At 40.7% G+C, this 18,957-nt stretch overlaps 2 protein-coding genes across 2 annotated transcripts; one reads left to right on the plus strand and one right to left on the minus strand.

Moving 5' to 3' along the window:
* The first annotated feature begins 2,827 nt into the window (after positions 1-2,827).
* coro1a (coronin, actin binding protein, 1A) lies at positions 2,828-12,390 on the plus strand. Its single transcript, XM_036552541.1, has 11 exons — positions 2,828-2,906; positions 5,820-6,023; positions 8,461-8,583; positions 8,891-9,020; positions 9,386-9,567; positions 9,834-9,953; positions 10,270-10,374; positions 10,591-10,736; positions 11,045-11,102; positions 11,560-11,772; positions 11,891-12,390. Exons 2-11 carry the CDS (start codon positions 5,826-5,828, stop codon positions 11,981-11,983), a joined length of 1,368 nt encoding a protein of 455 aa, XP_036408434.1. The 5' UTR covers positions 2,828-2,906; positions 5,820-5,825; the 3' UTR covers positions 11,984-12,390.
* A 125-nt stretch (positions 12,391-12,515) lies between these two features.
* On the minus strand, positions 12,516-15,794 carry cldni (claudin i). Its single transcript, XM_036552557.1, has 3 exons — positions 15,679-15,794; positions 14,228-14,360; positions 12,516-13,739 (listed from the first exon to the last, which is right to left on the minus strand). The coding sequence occupies exons 2-3, from the start codon at positions 14,357-14,359 to the stop codon at positions 13,242-13,244; spliced, it is 630 nt and encodes a 209-aa protein (XP_036408450.1). The 5' UTR covers position 14,360; positions 15,679-15,794; the 3' UTR covers positions 12,516-13,241.
* Between the last annotated feature and the right edge of the window lie 3,163 nt (positions 15,795-18,957).

Below are 18,957 nucleotides of genomic sequence, written 5' to 3' on the forward strand. Positions count from 1 at the left end.
GCTTGCTTAAATCTGCCCAAATAAATGCGTTTTCATGGTGAGACATGTTTACACTTTTCATTTGAAAAAGTGGCATGGATGTCGAAAGGGTCTTGCACATGGAACTGTTAACTGCGCATAAAACTGTTTAGTATTTGTCAGAGGTGTCTTGAGATGATTCCAGCCAGAAACACTGGCAACAAGCTAGTTTGACTGGTACTTATGAACCTTGGCCTGACACGCGAGGGATTGTGAATATCTCTGGTTACAACTTAATATCTATGCATAATCAGATGTACACAGAGATAGACATATCTGGTAAACCTGTTTGTTTTCTAATAAAAAGGCAGTTTTCTCATGACAGTGGAGTGCACACACAGGGAATGCACTGGGTGTTCATCCTGGGGGATATCACTTCTCAGGTTGCTAAAATAGTAGCTCCATTGTAAAGGCTTTGGTTTCATTTCTGAAAACTGGTTTGGAAATAGGAGGGTACCAATGGTTATACTTTCCCGCTCCCCTTGGGATTTACGTGTGACCACCAAGGTACACTTGCCTAAGAACCATTTTTCATACCTGGAACCAGAGATAGTCATTGTCCGTCTCTGTAAATTATACTGTTAATGATATCAATAACTGAAACGATGTATAAAACATTACTAACAAGATGAAGATTTTTTTTAGTATGCAGGTGCCGGATAGCCTGTTTATGATTATTTTAAATGCGTATGACTTACTATTATTACTACTGTTGCTCTGAGGATGATGAGTACTAATAATGATACTGTTTAACTCATGTACAGAGAGTGAGACTGCCATTCCCATTTGAGATCAATGGGGTTATCCTGAGGGTCTGTCTGTATCATCCTGTCTTCATGTTTCCCTCAGTTTTATGGTCTTTTCTCTGTCTGCGGGACCTCTTCTAGAAACACTTTTAATGTGTCCCAATGAACTGTCTTTAGCCCCACCTGGTGGACTTAAATGTGTACTGTCGAAATCTGCTGCGGCTTGGTCCCGTTCTCCACGATTGTATTTGTGACTGAATGACAGAGCTTGATGGTGCACGGTGCCCAACATACAGGTGGTGGCTAAAACAGAGGAGCCCAGCTCACTGCTCAACCAAATATGTGTACAATATCTGCAGGGTTACATAGGCCAGTTAATACTTTTCTGTAATCCTGGATAACCAAGTGTGTGGATTACATTTTGTTTGTCATGTATGTGTATGCATGTACCTTGCTGTCCCTTTCGTCCATTCGTGCTGTGCATGTTGTCAGATTATTTATCCTTTGTGAGATGCATGGTTAAACATCTCCGTCAGTCTCTGTCAGCTACGAATTTGTTTACGTTCGTGTACATTCTTCTTCTCCTTGTCTCATCACTAACCATCTGTCCTCAATTCCATACATGTTCACAGACAGACTCTCACATTCTCAGTCTCCTCGAATGATTGTGCAATAAACCGAGTTCTATATTTTTAACTTTGCTGTCTCGCCGTCGTTCATTACAGCGATCACTTGGAGTGGGGGAGAGAGAGAGTGTGTGTGTGTGTGTGTTTGTGTGTGTGTGTGTTTGTGTGTGTGTGTGTGTGTGTGTGTGTGTGTGTGTTTGTGTGTGTGTGTGTGTGTGTGTGTGTGTGTTTGTGTGTGTGAGAGAGAAAGCTGGGCATTCCTCTGTGAGGGTTTGATACAGTAAATGAGGAATAAGGGTACCTCCTAGTAATAAAAGGTCAATGTGCACACTGATGGGAGTCCCCAGAGAGAAGGATATGAAGATGCTGTAGTCTGTGTGTGTACTGGGGTAACATGAATGTAGTTTGTTGCAAGTATGAAAGGTCTGCATTTGTGTGTGTAGCTTTCAGTGCATACTGGGGTGTGTGTGTGGTGTGTCCGTTAAACCACCAGCTCCACTGGGCCTTGCAAGCCCAGCTTACCTGCTTCCCATTAAAAGATCACACACTGGTTACTATCAGTGTGCCACCAGTGTAGATTTCACTACTAGAAATTTCACTCCCCATAGCTGTCCCATAAGGAATCCAGTGCACTCAGCATATTAATCCTTTCTTCTAATCTCACTTGATGTTGAAAGGCAGACGGAAATGAGTAGCAGCAGACAGACCGACAGATAAGATGTGTTAGCTGTGTGTGCTATCAGGTTCAAGACTCCCCCTGATTTCCTTGGCCACGATTTCCAGCCCATGAGAGAAAGGACAAAAGAGAAATTAGTTTTTGGCAATACAAATATAGTAATGCATCTTAATGCATAAAGTGTGTGTGTGTGCTGCATCATGCATCCCTGTATAGACACAGTGCCAATGTGTCAAACACACCATCAGCATAGGGCTGACCTTTGAGCCGCTCATGTTGCCTGTGAGTCCTGAAATTATTAGATATGGCAGGAATAGAGTTAGGGATCTGATGGTGAGGATAATGTGCTATACAAACACAGATAACACAAATTTCAGGCAGTGCAGAGAGGGACACAAATGGAATACATGGATATAAGGGCAAAGAACTTGATCAACTTTTACTGCATCAGAGGCCCTAACATTATAATCTTAAGAATCAGGCGGCTGCAGAAACGTCACAAAATGCTACCCTCGAATGACAAACCATCCTTTCACTGCATCGTGTGAATAAATAGGACAGTCTAAACTGCTCCCCATAAATTGATTGAGCCAGCAGTCGCTTGCCGGCTGCGGTCTACATTTTCTAGTCCGTCTCTGTGTATGTCTTCCTGTCATTAGTCACTTGATTTTTTTTTTTTTTTTACAGAAAGAAAAGTTAAGACACCTCCCATTTCCACCGCTGTCTCTAACTCTCTCACTTCCTCCATCAGTTTGAAAGGTCTCCTTGGGTCTGCCGGCGTGTCATCCTCTCTCTATTCTCCCTCTTTCTGCATCGACGGAATCCTCCGCACTCTAAAAGGTACGTTACTTTGTGGCAAGTGCAAGCCTTTTCCCGTTCTTCTAATTATCTGTCATGTTCTTCGTTAGGTCACCTTTCATACTTATATCAGTAAGCTCATAAAGATACTCAGAGAGCAATCAAACACAACAAAATCTACCAAAATTTTATCGGTTGCAGATATCAAGTTTCAAAGCAAGGCGTGGCTTCTGAATTAAATCAATACAATAATCTCTATGTGTTGTTGCATGCTATTCAATAATTATTTGATCGTAAATTATTTTGTTTGTAATAATTTCATTGATTTTTAAAAACTTATTTTAGGTTACTGTATACCTCCATTAAAAGGCTGCAAGTTGTGACTTTTGAGAGAAGTCGGGTTGATTCATTCATAAGTTCCTGGACCTTGTGCTCTCTCTCTCTCTCAGCTCAAACAATTGGCAGTATTCTATCAGCAGTACAGTACATAACAGCGTTGCAGTCTACCTAATAATAGCATTTCAGTAGAAAGATTCTGGCGAAAATTCAATATTTTGTCCGTAAAAGTCAAATGATCATAAACATAAACATAAACAAAGGTAAAACAAAGCCATTCTGCACAACATTGATTAATAGCATCGAATAAAGCATAGCATCTCGAATAAAGTACACCCTCCATCATTAATGTAACTGTAACATCGCGTAACTTATACGAATCATCATTCTATGGCACACGGTCCTTCTAACGGGTGCCATGCAGACTGCAAAGGTTTTTTGCCACAGTAAAGCAGAAAATCAAATCAGCATCGTGTAAACAGCCATATATGCAGATTAAGCCTTCCTGCCAGACTGTGGTGTAATGCAAAGATCATGAAGGAAGGAATGTGCTGTAGACTGTGTTGAGAAACAGGTACAATGCAATGACGGATGAATCTCTCATTAAGCATCCTGGTTTTTTTCCAGCGCACCCTTGCACTGCTAGAGGCTTGATATCTATCTGTATTGAAAACCATATGCATAATGTTCTTCAACAAACCACAAATTCATACATTTTTCGAGGATGAAAAAGAATTCTGAATATACTGATTTGGTTATTACATGTTTATTAATAGATTATTGGCACAGTGTATTGCCAATATCAAAAATTTTGAAATGTTTGCAATATGTGTACTGAGTCACTTTACAGAAAATAATTCAAAAGCCAACTTTAAATCAGTTATAACTTTGAATGTCTGCATGTATCTGATTGAGACCCGGAGAAGGAAAGACTGTGTTTTTCCCGTCACAGGATGTGGTTTAACTGTTCTGACTGCGGCCGTAATCGCTTCTCATACCTCCGTCTCTTTTGCTTTGTCTCCGCTCTGTCAGTTTCTTCATTCCTTTACTGCTCTCGTTAAAGTGAAAAGCTGTGAATCGGTAATGACCGGTGGTAACAGCATGCTGGTAGCGACAGCTGATTGTAGTAAAATGTAATGAACATATCTGGTGTCATTTATAAATAATGACAATCCTGAAATTAATCTTGGGGGTGATACAGCGCCAATCAGCTGAGTTAATTCGTTGCTTTTACACTTTTGTAACAGCTGTGTGTCTGTTATGCTCAAATGTAATTAAACAGCAAGAAGAAATGATAATGCAAATATATGCATGTTTCCATTTTGAAGAGGGGGATGCGGAGGCAAGCAAGATTTGAAAGCTGCACTAACATTAGCACGCCATTTTACTAGCCGCCCAATGGGGTGGAGCCTTTCTGGTGATGCCCTTAAAAGTCGCAGATGTGTGCAAGTGGAATTGCGCATGGCCTGAAGTGTGTCAAAAGACTGAAACCAAACGCATCAGACAAGGGGAAGTAGTTTCAAAATGAGTTCTGTCTTTTTATTTTTTGGTCGCTGGTGTTAAGCTTCGTCTTTTCCTTCCTCTATCTTAGAGTCTGTAAATGTGTCTGTGCTCTGGGTTAGTGATGTTGCCGCACTATAGTGTGCATGATCATGCAGCCATTTCAAGTGAGCATAACGTGTAAGAACTGTGTGTTTCAGTCCCCATCAATGACAGCCTGATGATCCAATGAGAAGTATTTTTTTTTTGGTGATTTTAAATAAATCACATAAGGTTTTATATTATCTTACATTACATTACATGCATTCAGCAGACATTCTTATCAAGAGTGACTTCTAGCACAGTAGAACACATCTGTATCCATTCAGGTTAAATGAGCAACAGTGTCAGACCAAGCCAACAACACTCCCAGACCAGTGAGTGTGAGCATAACACCATTCAAGCCCTACCACAAGTTAACTTGTGCAACCTGACTTGGCAACAGTAGCTAAGTACACTACAATACATCAGTCACTAAAGCATACCTATGATACATCAGTCACTAAAGCAGCTAGCATCTGTTTCACAACATTGTCAGTCTCTCTCTCTCTCTCTGTGCCTCTCTATTTCTTTAAGTCTCTCTTCCCCTGCTCAGGGACAGGGTGGGGTCATAAGCTACACCACTTCCTTTTCATGCGTGTCCTTTCTGACACCTCAAGGCGGATAGAGAGTGTGGTGTTGACCACTTTATATGCACTGCGCACTAAATTCTGTCCACCACCCACAGCCTGCACCATTTCTGACATGTAACATCTAAAGTATGCACAAATGCATACTTTTTAAATGTTCAAAAAACATGCATACAAGTTCCCTTGGCCAGGTCATCTGTGAGGCAAATGAATAAATAATGTAATTATATTTAAAACTTTCATGCTTAAGGCAAACTAATTTTAGAGTCTAGAGAGGTGATCTCGTGTATCTCTCTCTCTCTCTATCTCTCTCTCAGTTGTTGCAGATGTTCTTCAGTATGTAATGCATTTTCAATCCCCGTATATAGCAACCATGTTATCGAGCTGTGATAAAGAGTATAAATCCTCTCCCTCTCCCTTTGTCTCCCCATCTCTCTTCCTGTCTCTGCAGATCAAAATGTCCAGGAAAGTGGTGAGGACCAGCAAGTTCCGCCATGTCTTCGGCCAGGCGGTTAAGGCCGATCAGTGCTACGATGATATCAGAATCTCTCAGATGACATGGGACAGCAACTTCTGCTCTGTCAATCCCAAATTCGTGGCCATGATCGTGGATGCCAGCGGTGGTGGGGCCTTCATGGTGCTGCCACTGAGTAAGGTGGGTTTTATTGACCAAGGAAGTGGTAGCAGGGAAAGTGGAGGCTGTGTAAAAGATTTAGGAAATTGCAGAACACATTAAAGTGTATGGGGTGAACTCTGAGTGCAGTTTGATGTGGAAAGTCAGTGTAGAGATATTAATGAGATACTGTATGTTCAAAGCCTGAGTGCAGAGATTGCTCATTTGATTCAAAATAGTGTATGAGGAACTGAAAGAGACTGTGGACCCGTGTTATTGCTGGAAAGTTGTTGCAGTGTAGACTCAGTGTAGCTTTTTATGGTGTAAGACTGATGAAACATCTGAGTAAGGTTAAATTATATAACTAGTGATAGTATATATAGTTTCTAACATGACTTACAAGCACAGGATGTGTTGTGAAATCACATTGAATCAAGCAAGCTTGTCTATAAATATAGAACACTAATGGGTGCACCTGTCCATTTTGCGGACCTGTGTGTCAGTTAATTTTTTCTTCCAAAACTGCAAATTCTCAGCAGTGCATTTGTATTTTACTTTGATAGCCTGGATTACACCACTTTGGTTCCTTTTTATGCAGTCATTTTTTTTTTAATTCGATTTTTTTTTATTTGAGAAAAGGAGCGCAAAGTTTTGCTAAATAAGGAAGTTGAGGGCGGGGTTTCGTTTTTGCGCTGCGGTCCTTTCTTCAAGTGTGTTTGTCACCATATTTGGAGAGCTTCGCTGTCGCTTTGGCCCTGTGCAGGATGTGGAGAGAGACGTGACACTGAAATAGAGAGAAACGTGAATCTTTCAGATATCACAGACGTGTTGTAACCTTCTGATTGTCTTCTCAATTTACACGTGCGTGTACAATAGAAGAACTCACATTCACAACACTCGTAATTTTTCGGTTAGTGATGCAACTAAATCAGATTTTGAAAAATTACTCTCTTTATTTATTTATGCAATGCTATATATGCCATTCCAACAATAAAAATAATAAAATAATTGAGTCAAGGAACACCAATACTGACTGTAAAGTAAACTGCCCTTGGAATCTCCCTTCCCATTATTTCAGCTGTGACCTCATATCTTTCTGAGACTCTCTCCAATGAATGGATGTTCTGTTTGCTCAGATTCACCGAACATTAGTTCTAATAAATTAGTGACTAGTGTTCTTTGTTGGTGATGAACAGAAGAATTTGAATCCAGCAGCTTGATTTATATGTTACAGAGAGCTGTTACGTCACTTTAGTCTGAGGGCACTATATACAATTTTGTTAAGCCAATTACCTTGTTTGGACATAAATTAGAAAGTGGACTTGAAAAACAAGGGATATTAAAATGGAAAACTTACCAAATAAAAAATATAACATATAGAAGGCTTGTACATATTCATGTGAGGCATTCTATAGAGCTGTAAATGTATCATTTCTTCAATATATTATTGTCCTGTGTATGTACTATACCATAATAAAATATTGTTACTCATATTCTTCAATAAAAATTAAAATCACATACAAACAAAAATATTTTGTTAATAGAATAATAATATAAAGCTCTTGTAATTTAGGACAATTCTTATACAATGTAACTGATATCCATGGATACAAACTATCCATTTTCATGTATACACCATGGATATCCATCCAATGGATACTCATATTTTACGTAGGATATACGTTGTATTAGCACTTCTAATTAACAGTTGTTTTAGCATTATCACATCAAACACATTCATACCTGTTTTTGTCTGTCTTCTCTTGCATTATATATTACCAAACGGCATTCCTATACTTCACCCATTTCTTAATTCTGTAATTCAATATGGAGTCAATATGGCTGCCAATCTTTGAACACTGCTGTGTTCCATTAGCGCCACAGGTCCCAGTTTCACAGTTAATTATTGTGAAACTGGGTGGCACAGCGGTGCTCCCATTTCCAATTTCAGCACATGAATTGGAGGTGTATTTGAATGGGATGGGGAGGCTCACCAGGGGTGAAGCAAAGAAGCGCACTCAGCGTAGGAGCTACAGATCTAACAAAGTTAGTTCTCATTAGGGGTAACTGAAGCCACAGCTATTAAATTGTCATCAGCTGACAGAACTCCTCCGCTTCTCCCCTTTCTTCCCTTTCTTCCCTCTTTTCTCTCTTTACCCTCTCCAGCCGTGTGTTGCCAATCCACTGCAGAGTCCAAATAGTGAATTATGTATGTGCATTGTGCTGCAGCAGATCAATCTTCTTTCTCCACCCTTCTCTACATCACTGACATTGCAGTTTTGGTGTACAGTGAGCCAGCGTACTGTTTACCATTCAGTGTGTGTGTGAGAGTGAATTCGTACCTAACATACGCATGTTGGTGGGTGGGTAAAGGGGGGTGTGCTGCAAATGTTTCCTAGTCACTGTACACATGGGTCACCATCACACCCCCACTCTCTCTCTCTCTCTCTCTCTCTCTCTCTCTCTCTCTCTCCTTCAGACGGGGCGTATTGACATGTCCTATCCCACAGTGTGTGGACACACTGGGCCGGTTCTAGACATCGAGTGGTGCCCCCACAACGACAACATCATCGCCAGCGGCTCAGAGGACTGCACCGTCATGGTGAGGGTCAAATGCCTCGATTCATGGTGGCTAGAGATCGGGAACGGACAAAGAAAGTAGAACACACGCAAAGCATTCTCTTTCAATCTCTTTCAATCAAGTTGTCTGACCATTGCATTTTAAGGGTAAGGCAAGGATACACTGCATTCATTCTGACTGGATGCACGCAGCCATATAAAAAGTTCAGCTAGTCCCTGTGCTCTCTTTGCACCCTTCCCCAATTACACTCAGTGTCTCCGGTTCGTCTGTGACTCAGTCAGTCAGTGCATGCTCTGTGCTAACCCCCCTCTCCCTCCCTCTTCTGCAGATTTGGGAAATTCCGGATGGAGGCTTAACAAAGCCACTGACGGAGCCAGTGGTGACACTGGAGGGCCACTCTAAACGCGTAGGCATCCTGAGCTGGCATCCCACTGCCCACAACGTACTCATGAGTGCAGGTACTGCTGGCGTGATTCATACCGCTACACTGATGGCGTACCATATATCTGACTGTCTGCTCTAGCCTGGGAGTGTCAGCCCCTTCTGATACCAGCACACGCACTATGATACTGTTGCATTCTTACTTTAATCCTGCAACCCGTACTGCTGGAACAGCAGTGTAGCATGGTAGTAAAGAGCAGGTTTCGTAACTGAAAGGTTGTTCAGTTCCCCACGGGGGCATTGCTGTTGTATCCTTAGGCAAGGTACTTATCACACAATTGCCTCAGTAAATATCCAGCTGTGTAAAAGCATAGCATGTAAAAATTGTAAAATCTGTAAATCACTCTGGATGACCACAATGTACTGTGATGTAACCCTGCAGCCTGTGACAATGTGGTGATTCTGTGGAACGTGGCGTGCGGGGAGGCGGTGGTCCGCATCGACACCCTGCACACCGACCTCATCTACAGCGCCTGCTGGAACACGGATGGCTCCCGAATCCTCACCTCCTGCAAGGACAAGAAGATCCGCATCCTGGACCCACGCAAGGGCACCGTCATCGTTGTGAGTCTCACTCCGGCCTGCGGTGCCTGGTACACTCAGTCCTTAGGACTTATTGAGTATGGCTCCACATTAGAACCAGTGAAGATACCGCCAAGCTATATGAAGTGATTCCTCTCTACGATATCAACATGCAGTGCCAGAGTTCATTATTAGATGTTCTCTATCATCCTGTTCTCACTCCTCTCTGCGTCTTTAATATAATGAGTTTATGTTTTGTCTGCATCATGTATAATGCCCTGCTTTTTCTCCAACTCTGCATTCTGCAGGAGAAAGAAAAGCCCCACGAAGGCTCAAGGCCCGTTAGGGCGGTGTTTGTCTCAGACGGGAAGATCCTGACCACGGGGTTCAGCCGTATGAGTGAAAGACAGGTGGCGCTGTGGGACCCGGTGAGTCCATTCATCACCTATAACTCCAGTGTTTTTTCAACCTACATAATGGTACTCACTAACTTTGAGGATTACATATTTTTAGTCATGATGGTAATACCTGACAGCATTAATAATAATAATAATAATAATAATTAATAATCATGAAATCATATATTCTGTGAGCCCATAGATCAACACTGAATCATTTAAATTTGTTTAAATTTATTTTTATGGACAGTGAAGTTATTATTCCTTGCACTGGAGCATGTATGCTGAACCCATCGGTGATAATAGCAGTATGAGTTATAACAGTGTGAATAATGTGTGTTTTCAGAATAACTTCAAGGAGCCCCTCAACTTGCAAGAGCTGGACACAAGCAGTGGAGTTCTGCTGCCCTTCTTCGACCCTGACACTGGCATTGTATACCTCTGTGGCAAGGTAGGTGTTAAATAATGAACAGACAAGTCTGACCTTTCTCTCATAAATGTGAATTTGTAATTGTTTTGTTTGAATTAATGTTTGTAGTTCCTGCATTAGTCTGAAAAGAGAAAAAAAAAAAAACCAAAACCGATGAATCAGATAGTTTTGAAAATGTTGTTTCTCTGAATAGAAGCGACCCTACAAGCACTTGCTGATGCTGTTTCTCTGTCCCAGGGTGACAGCAGCATCAGGTACTTCGAGGTGACGGACGAGGCACCCTATGTTCACTACCTGTCCATGTACAGCAGTAAGGAGAGCCAGAAAGGAATGGGATACATGCCCAAGAGGGGCTTGGAAGTCAACAAGTGCGAGATCGCCAGGTACACTCCACCGCCACTGACTGCTGAACGTCAGACTTCTAATGTACAAACTGTCTGTGCTGTTCTCTGTTACGGACTGTGTACTCCACGCTATGTTTACTGTACTCTGTCCTTGCACTCTGTCATGGGTCTGTACATTTTATGCCTGTCTTTGATCATCCTGCTAAAGACCTGTGTGTCTACTGTGTACGTTCCAATATTTCCTCTGTGCATGCGTCTGTGGGTTGTCGATGTTCTCTACACACCGGTGATGACCGTCATGCATAATGAGTAATGAGCGTCTACTGGCCTTGATAATTTACCCCCAGGTTCTATAAGCTGCATGAGAGGAAGTGTGAGCCCATCGTCATGACTGTCCCTCGCAAGGTAAACACACCCCAGTAACTGTGATTCACACCGTCCACATGGCAGAGACAAACCATTAACATTATCAATACACATTTCACAGATACAGTTTTGTGGCCTCCAATTGTGTGTGTAATCTGTATTCTTCGGGATGACTCACTCAGTTTTATCACTCAGCCAAATAAATGCCTTTAACACAACTTATTCTTGAAGATTTGTTGAAAGGTACTGTATTGCCATCACCACTCGAAGTACAGTATTTTAACAAGAGTGTTGTAAATGGTGAGTAATTAATATGTTAACAATAACATTAGCAATAAAACTAGTAATAATAACCAGAAAAGTAAAGTTTCATTCAAAATGTTGTGTGTGACTGCACTATTCATCGGTAATTACTCTATGTAGGCAATAAAAATCGCTTGCAGTATGTTGATCTGGTTTAATTTCTTGCTCCATTTGCCTCTTTCTCTGTTCTCAGTCTGACCTCTTTCAAGAGGACCTGTACCCTGACACAATTGGTCCAGAGCCATCCGTGGAAGCCGCTGATTGGTTTGCGGGGAAAAACGGCCAGCCAATCCGAATTTCCTTGAAGGACGGGTTTGTGGCTACCAAAACTAAAGAGTTCAAGGTCCACAAGAGCCTGCTGACTACCACAACGGCCTCCTCAGGGAATCGACAGGCTGACAGCACGGTAAGAGACACAACAGTTCCCGGTACACTGTGGTGCTGTAGGCTGAATAAGGCCTTAATTTGGCTGTTTGGTTTCATTGTATTAACCTTTCCTCTCTCCATCTCTTTGTCTCTCTCAGGAAGTGCATTCCTTGCAGGAACAGGTGAAGCAGCTGAAAGCTGCAGTGGAAGAGCTAACCGAGCGTGTTAAAAACCTAGAAAACAAAGACTGAGAATTCAGAGTAGAGCAAGGGAGAGAGAGGGAGGTCATATCAGAGAGCAGAAAGGAATGATTTGAGGCATAGATAGGGGAGACAAAAGGGGGGGGGGGCATGACTGGGAGAGTCTGGAAAAAAGCTGTACACAGAACTGTTATGAAGCAAAGTAATTTTATTTTGAGCTTGAATTTTAGGGATTTGTAACTGCACTGAGTTTGACAATCAGTTGTATTTTATACTGTTCATGAGCATCTATTAACGTAAGATTCTTGACAGAATTAGGTTGCTATACATGGTGAAGACATTTAGACAATTTGAAATAAAATGTAAAAATAAAATAAAATGTTTAAAATAAAATATTATTTTCAGAATGTTCCAAGTTTTTTTTCTTTTAGTGGTTCCTTGGAGAAAAAGGGAATTTGTAATTACAAATACAACTCTGGATTCTTCGACAGACACCCACACACAAACACAAACTCAGTGTAAATATAGATGTAGGAAAACGATTTAAAGTATTACAGCAAATTGTCAATTTAGTAATCTGACACTCAAAAATGACATTTTTGTTTGGGTTACATTATGCTGATTCATTTATGCCTGACATATGCATACGCATTAGTGAGCTGAATGGAAACACTTACATAAAATGAAACATTTTGAGTTACATAACAAATACATTCTAGCATCACATTTTCATTTACAAAAATAATATTTTGAAATGCTTTTTCATGGACCTTGAATGAATGGGCAGACGCAAAACAAAATGCTTTTACACTGGTTAAGATTGAAATTACACAAGTGGCCCTAAAGCCATTCAGCCTAAAATGATAGCATGGCTTAACTGATTATGTGTTAAAATGTTACATGAAATGTTATAGGACAAAAATATATGCAGTGACCTCAATATGTCTTGTATCCATAATGTGAAAGTTAGCGTATAGTTGAAGTATATACAATAGTTCCCCATCTATCCTGTACCAAAATAAAAAAAAACTAATTCTATTAATTATCCCAGTTGTTTATACTTGCTATTTACAGTTGTCCTTTTTTCTCCCCTTTAAAAATCTTTCCCCTTTACTCAAATTCTCTCTTCCTTCTCCTCTTTCTCCATCCCTCAGCTTTCTCACTCTCACTCATCCATGTTTCAAATCACTCCCTTTTTTGCTCTCTGCCTCCCCCCCCCCATCTCTGTCTTTTTCTGTCCTCCCCCCCTCCCCGTCTGACGTCATCCCCGTGACGGTCCCTACCGCTAACCCTAACCTCTGCCGCTAAGCTAAACGTAGTTCTTGCTGGGGGCGGAGGCGCTGTTGCTGTAGTACTTGGCTGTTCCTCCTGAGCTGCCCGAGCGCACCCGGCTGAAGCAGCACAGCAGGCCACCCCCCAACAGCAGCAGCACGCCGCCGGCCCAGCCCACGAAGATGCAGGGCCCCAGCTCCATCTTCTTGGGGTTCAGGGGGTTGTTGAACTCCTGGATGACGTTGTGCGCCGCCCAGCTGACGGGGATGATCAGCAGGAGGCCGGCCAGCAGCAGCCCCACGCCGGCCGCCAGCGTGATCTTGGGCTTGGCGTCCTCGTTCTCCACACAGGTGGTGAAGTCGGCGCCCACGAAGACGACGAGGATGCAGAGGGCCGACAGCATGCAGCTGATGATGGTCATGGCGCGCGCCGCCTGCAGGTCGCTGGACAGGATGAGGATGGAGTCGTAGGTCTTACACTGCTGCTGGCCTGTGCTCTGAACCACGCAGGTCATCCACAGACCTTCCTGAGTCACCTGAATGGGGAGGAAGGATAGGATGCTTATTACTGATAACTGTTCCGGATTTGAGGTCAGCACAGATCAGCTTTGTTATACAATATTGTTTTTCCAGAAAAATGATACATTAGAAGACACAAGGAATATGAGGTTTCTGGTAACATACTGTACACTTAAAACCGGTAAGGGGGAGCTTTGATGCTCTTGCTATTTGTACAAAAATGTCTGATGTGATTATAAGAGGACCGCACCAATTGTGTGTGCTATAGTATTTTCAGTAATCTAGAAAAAAAAAAATATATATAAGAGAGACAAGATGAGGACAGGCTTCATAATGTGCTCATTTTTATGATAAGACAGATAAGAGTTCAGTTAAATTCCTCTCTACTGAACAAAGACATAAAAAGCTTAGCAGCAGCGAAAAAAACAGCAGGCACACAAAGTCTAAATTTCAAAGCTACATCTCACGGACATGTTAATGCACTGAGTGTAGATCTTTACTCTACCTGTGCAGTGACAATGTTCTGTCCTGTGAATGATGACTCTCTCCACTTGGGAATGGCGCAGCACACAATCCCAGCCACCAGCCCCAGCACTCCCAGTGCCACGCATACCATTTGTACTCCTGCGGAACCCATCCTGGAAGAGAGCAAATGGTTAACGTCTGACATAGACACCTCGGCATAGTAACGCTGCACTAAGAACACGGGGGGGTTGTGTATATTATACATACCTTATGACATGCCATGTCCTGTTCTATAGTGCAATAATAGGCAGGGGATTCCACATGAATGTGTACTATGATATGACAGTGTGTGTGTGTGTGTGTGTGTGTGCCTGAATGTGTGTGCATGTGTTTTAATTTAAATATATATGTACTTTGCAAGTATGACAGGAGTGTTCTAGGTTTGCTGGCGGCCAGACAACAAATGCACACCTTAAATCGCCACAACTTATATCAGACAAAGAAAAACCAACAACCCCCATCATCCACCTCAACCTCTTTCTCTTGCTCTCAGCCTCACTCAGTGAAACAGGTTTGAGCAAGAATATACAGCTCACAGCTACATCTAAAAACAAAGTGGCACTGAAAACCACAGCCCTGAGACATCAGCAAGCACAGACTCATCCAATCTGTCCCCACCCACCTACTAAATCCCAGTCTCCACACCCAGGCTGACATATCAGCACGCATCACCTCAAACCACCCCCACAATCCCTTTAATTACACCCTTAGACCTCACCATGAAACTACCCCAACGCTCTCTTCTGATTGCTGTTTTAGGTGTAGCTGTAGCATTTAAAACTAGAGTGTGTAAAAGTGAAGCACCGCCATGCTCCATGTTGTTATTCATTCATAATAGTCAAGAACAGACAGAGGGTAGTGCAGTACATTCGCACAGTATCTCAACTCAACACCACATCAATCCTGACTCTGACAGGGAGAGAGCGGGTTGATTGGGTGCCAATGGAATGAATCATAGCAATTCGATACTAATACTTGTGGTCTGAGGGTATGAAAAATCATGGAAGGCTTCCCAATAAACAACAAGGGTGTATCTTTGTATTGCTGTAGTATCCATTTGATAGATCATTATAAATTTAATTCACCAGCTTCTTTGGTAACTGAGGAAAATTTCTCATACATTGTCCTGAAAAACAGTTTTACATCCTTTAATGTGAGAAAGTACAGTATCTGAAGAATTTGAAACTCATATCACTGTAAACGCTTCCAAGATGTAATGGAATAAGTTATTAATTTCAATTTTAAATGCTGAGGGAACAGAGTATAACTAGCGTAAGACAAAAACACATGACAAACAAAAACTGCAATATAGTTTCTAATGCCTCAGTTTATATTCATTGTATTTTAGGATGTTTTGAAACAAGCTACATTTTTTCTGGGGAACAAAGTTTGCTTTTGGAGAGACGGAAAAACAAAAAAAAAATCAAATACCTTTTTACTTGCTCCTGGATATCGGCCTCAAAAGAGTGAAGATGGTGTATCTGTGTTTTCCTTTCTCAATGCAATAGTCCGTCAGAGATCTGTATGTGACAGATGTCTGCTGTCTAGGGTTGCAATTTAAGGGGTTCTGAAGTGGAATGTGAAGTGTGGGGCGGAGCAAAGAGTAGATAGCAGACCAAGGAAACTGTGGCTTAGACTGGACTGAACTAGTCTCTATCTGGTATTGGTTCAGGTTTCGTCGAAAGTTTTATCTTTTGGGGTCTGCATATTTCATATTTCAAGCCCTATATCTGAGAAGAAATCAGTTAGCCTCTCTCACTCATAGCAAGTAAATGACAAGAGTACATCCCGACATCACATAATATACATTAACATTCCAAAACATAAGATACATTCAACTCTGGTCTAAGCAAGAGAAATAGTTTCTCTGGGGAGCAACGTTTATTGTTGACCTAAAATTACATTACATTTCATTACTTTCATTTAGAACACAAGTGTACCCATTCAAGCTGAATAAGCAACAGATATTTAAGGTATTTAACAATTATTTAAGGTATTTAAAACAAAATGAAAGTAAAACAAGTGTTCAAGTATTCTTTTAGTGTTATTTAAATATTTCTGTATCTTTAAGGTAACACCTTAAGATACAGTGATTTAATTATCCCTCAGGGCACCTCTATTTTTTGTTCCACAACGTCTTCTTTTAGTATCATGAAACATGACTAATACTCAACCAATGCCCGCCCCTCTCGCCACTACTCTACCTAACCAACATTCCCCCCCTCAAAAACATGAATATGACAAATGGAAAAACAGATACACGGATGAGTCAAATTTGGTAACAGAGCTAAGAGAATACCTTTTGAAATCTGGAGAGAGGATTGGGTAATAGCGGGAGAAAGAAAGGTGTGGTTGGGAAATGATGGGAGTTAAAGAGAAGGAATTGGGAAAGACAAGACTGGGATGGAGTGCATAGTGAGATGGATACTAAAATACCCATGAGCACACAAAAACACAAGGGGAAACAAGATACAGTGTGTGCCAGCCTCTACATGTGCAGCATTAAAAGACACTGTGGGGTAATGAACCTTAATAAACATGTATCTTATATTTACACTGTGTATGCTTACATACAGATATGTCAATACTAAATAAAATATCAATATTTTTCTCCACTATCACTTCTGGCATTTTTTACATTGTGGGATGAATTTAACTACTATTGTTTCATGACCTCCGTATTAGACGGTTTTTTCCTCCTTTATGTTTTTGACAGCAAATTTATACTCTATTCAGCGTCTGCCAAATGAATAAATGTAAACCTACTTTACTGCCAGTGAGCGTGGCATCAGCCACTAGAGGTCTTCCAAATCAAGTCAAAACTATTTAATGATGACACAAATGTCAGGACTTTATCACAGGCCTGTCTGTATGTATGTATGTATGCGTGTATGTATGTATGGTTTATTGTCACTGACGCATACGTTCCTTTAAACGGAAACTGAATTTCATGGAACCACAGCCCTGTCAGAGATATCCCTGCTTTGTGTTGCCTGGTAACATCCCCATGCCAGCTAGCTACACAACATACACAACATAGCAGGCTAACCGGCTTGTGTCTTGAGGAATTTGGAACAACTTCTTTAAATATATGAGTTCTCTGAGGTTTGTCCTCTTCAGTAGCCTACCTTAAAGCAGGGGCAAGGAACCAAAATGTCTTTCAGTCTTTCAGTCCACCAAAATCCATGTATGTTTCATATAAATACTGTGTTGACTTCAATGTAAGACTGTTTTGCCCTCAGATACAAGGTTTAACAGTGCATCTTGCTATGTAGTTGTATTTCTTAATATGCCACGTATTTGCCATTATTAACAGTAATGCTAAAGTGGCAAGAGGTGGTGCCATTGATCAAAGTAGCATCACTGGATAAAGCATGCATTTTGCACTTGTAATAGTTGGCATAGTGGTAGGAAAATGGGTTTCCACATACAGTGAAATGTCAAAAAAACCCTGTTGTTGATGAAGAATGGAATAACCAAGAAGAATGTGAAACAACTAACAGAGGATTTAACAAATAACACAGAACTTAGATAATGCGATATTCAATGGAGTTCATAAGTTAAAAAGCCAGGTTAGAGTTTGAATACATTTGTATCTGGAATTTGTATCTAATCACTACCTACAGAAGCATCTGACACATATAATAGTTTTAAGAAAAAACATTGTGCTTGGGTATGTTTAGTTAAGTGCCTGGACACCAACTTACATGACAAAGAATACACATTCAAAAAGACTACAAATCAACAACACTGACTTTGTCAGTCTTACTATAGATGTGAGTCTTACCAAAGAGATGCAGCCATGATATTGAACATTCCATCACCCATGCCATCTAAGATTCTAAAGACCATCATGTCATATTATGCTATTCTATGTGCAGATTCTTGCTATTCAAAATCTTTATATTACAGCTGCTTAGTAGACATTCTTAACTAGAGGAACTTGACATATTTTTACATGTTACCCATTTATATAGGTGGATATTTGCTGAGATGATTCTGGTTAAGTATCTGGTCAAGAAGCCCTGCTCTTTACCATTACACCACACAGATATTTTGAACTTAATGTTTACACATACTTGTTTTCAAGTATACAGAGAACTAATCGTTTCCTGTTTTCTTTTATTTTTCATTACATTTCATTGAAAACAATTTGTCGAATTATTATTATTAGCCTAGTGCCTACCAATTTACTAATTACTAATAATAATTTATCAATCCAAACCCAAACAGATTTATGTTATATTCTGTTACATTATGTTAGTGTAATGCATGGTAATGTTGCTTTTATAAATCTATATTGGTTCTGTGCACCAATCACTGTGTTTGTGGCTGTTCCATACCTATTTCTCTGTCACTACTGTGACAGAGACATCATTTAGTCTTACCATGATGACCCTGTAAGCCCCTCTGGATACAGCTGTTTGTCAAATAAATACATTACAATAATAAATCGAATTGTAAGCTTTAGTAAATTTGCTGTTCTTGTTGACGTTAATAACAATACATATATAAGATAAAAATATGAAACTTGAACATAACACTGCATTTTGATAAAGTTAATCAAGATGTATTTCAAAAGACAAAAGCAAAACATTTCCCTTCGTAACTGGTAAGAGTCAACACAGGAAGTCAATTTAGGAAGACTAAATGCCTAGACCTTAAGGCACAAGAATAACAAAGAATATTTATGAAATGGTACAGGGTCGA

The sequence above is a fragment of the Megalops cyprinoides genome, chromosome 19 (genome assembly GCF_013368585.1).
Source record: "Megalops cyprinoides isolate fMegCyp1 chromosome 19, fMegCyp1.pri, whole genome shotgun sequence".
Taxonomy (NCBI): domain Eukaryota; kingdom Metazoa; phylum Chordata; class Actinopteri; order Elopiformes; family Megalopidae; genus Megalops; species Megalops cyprinoides.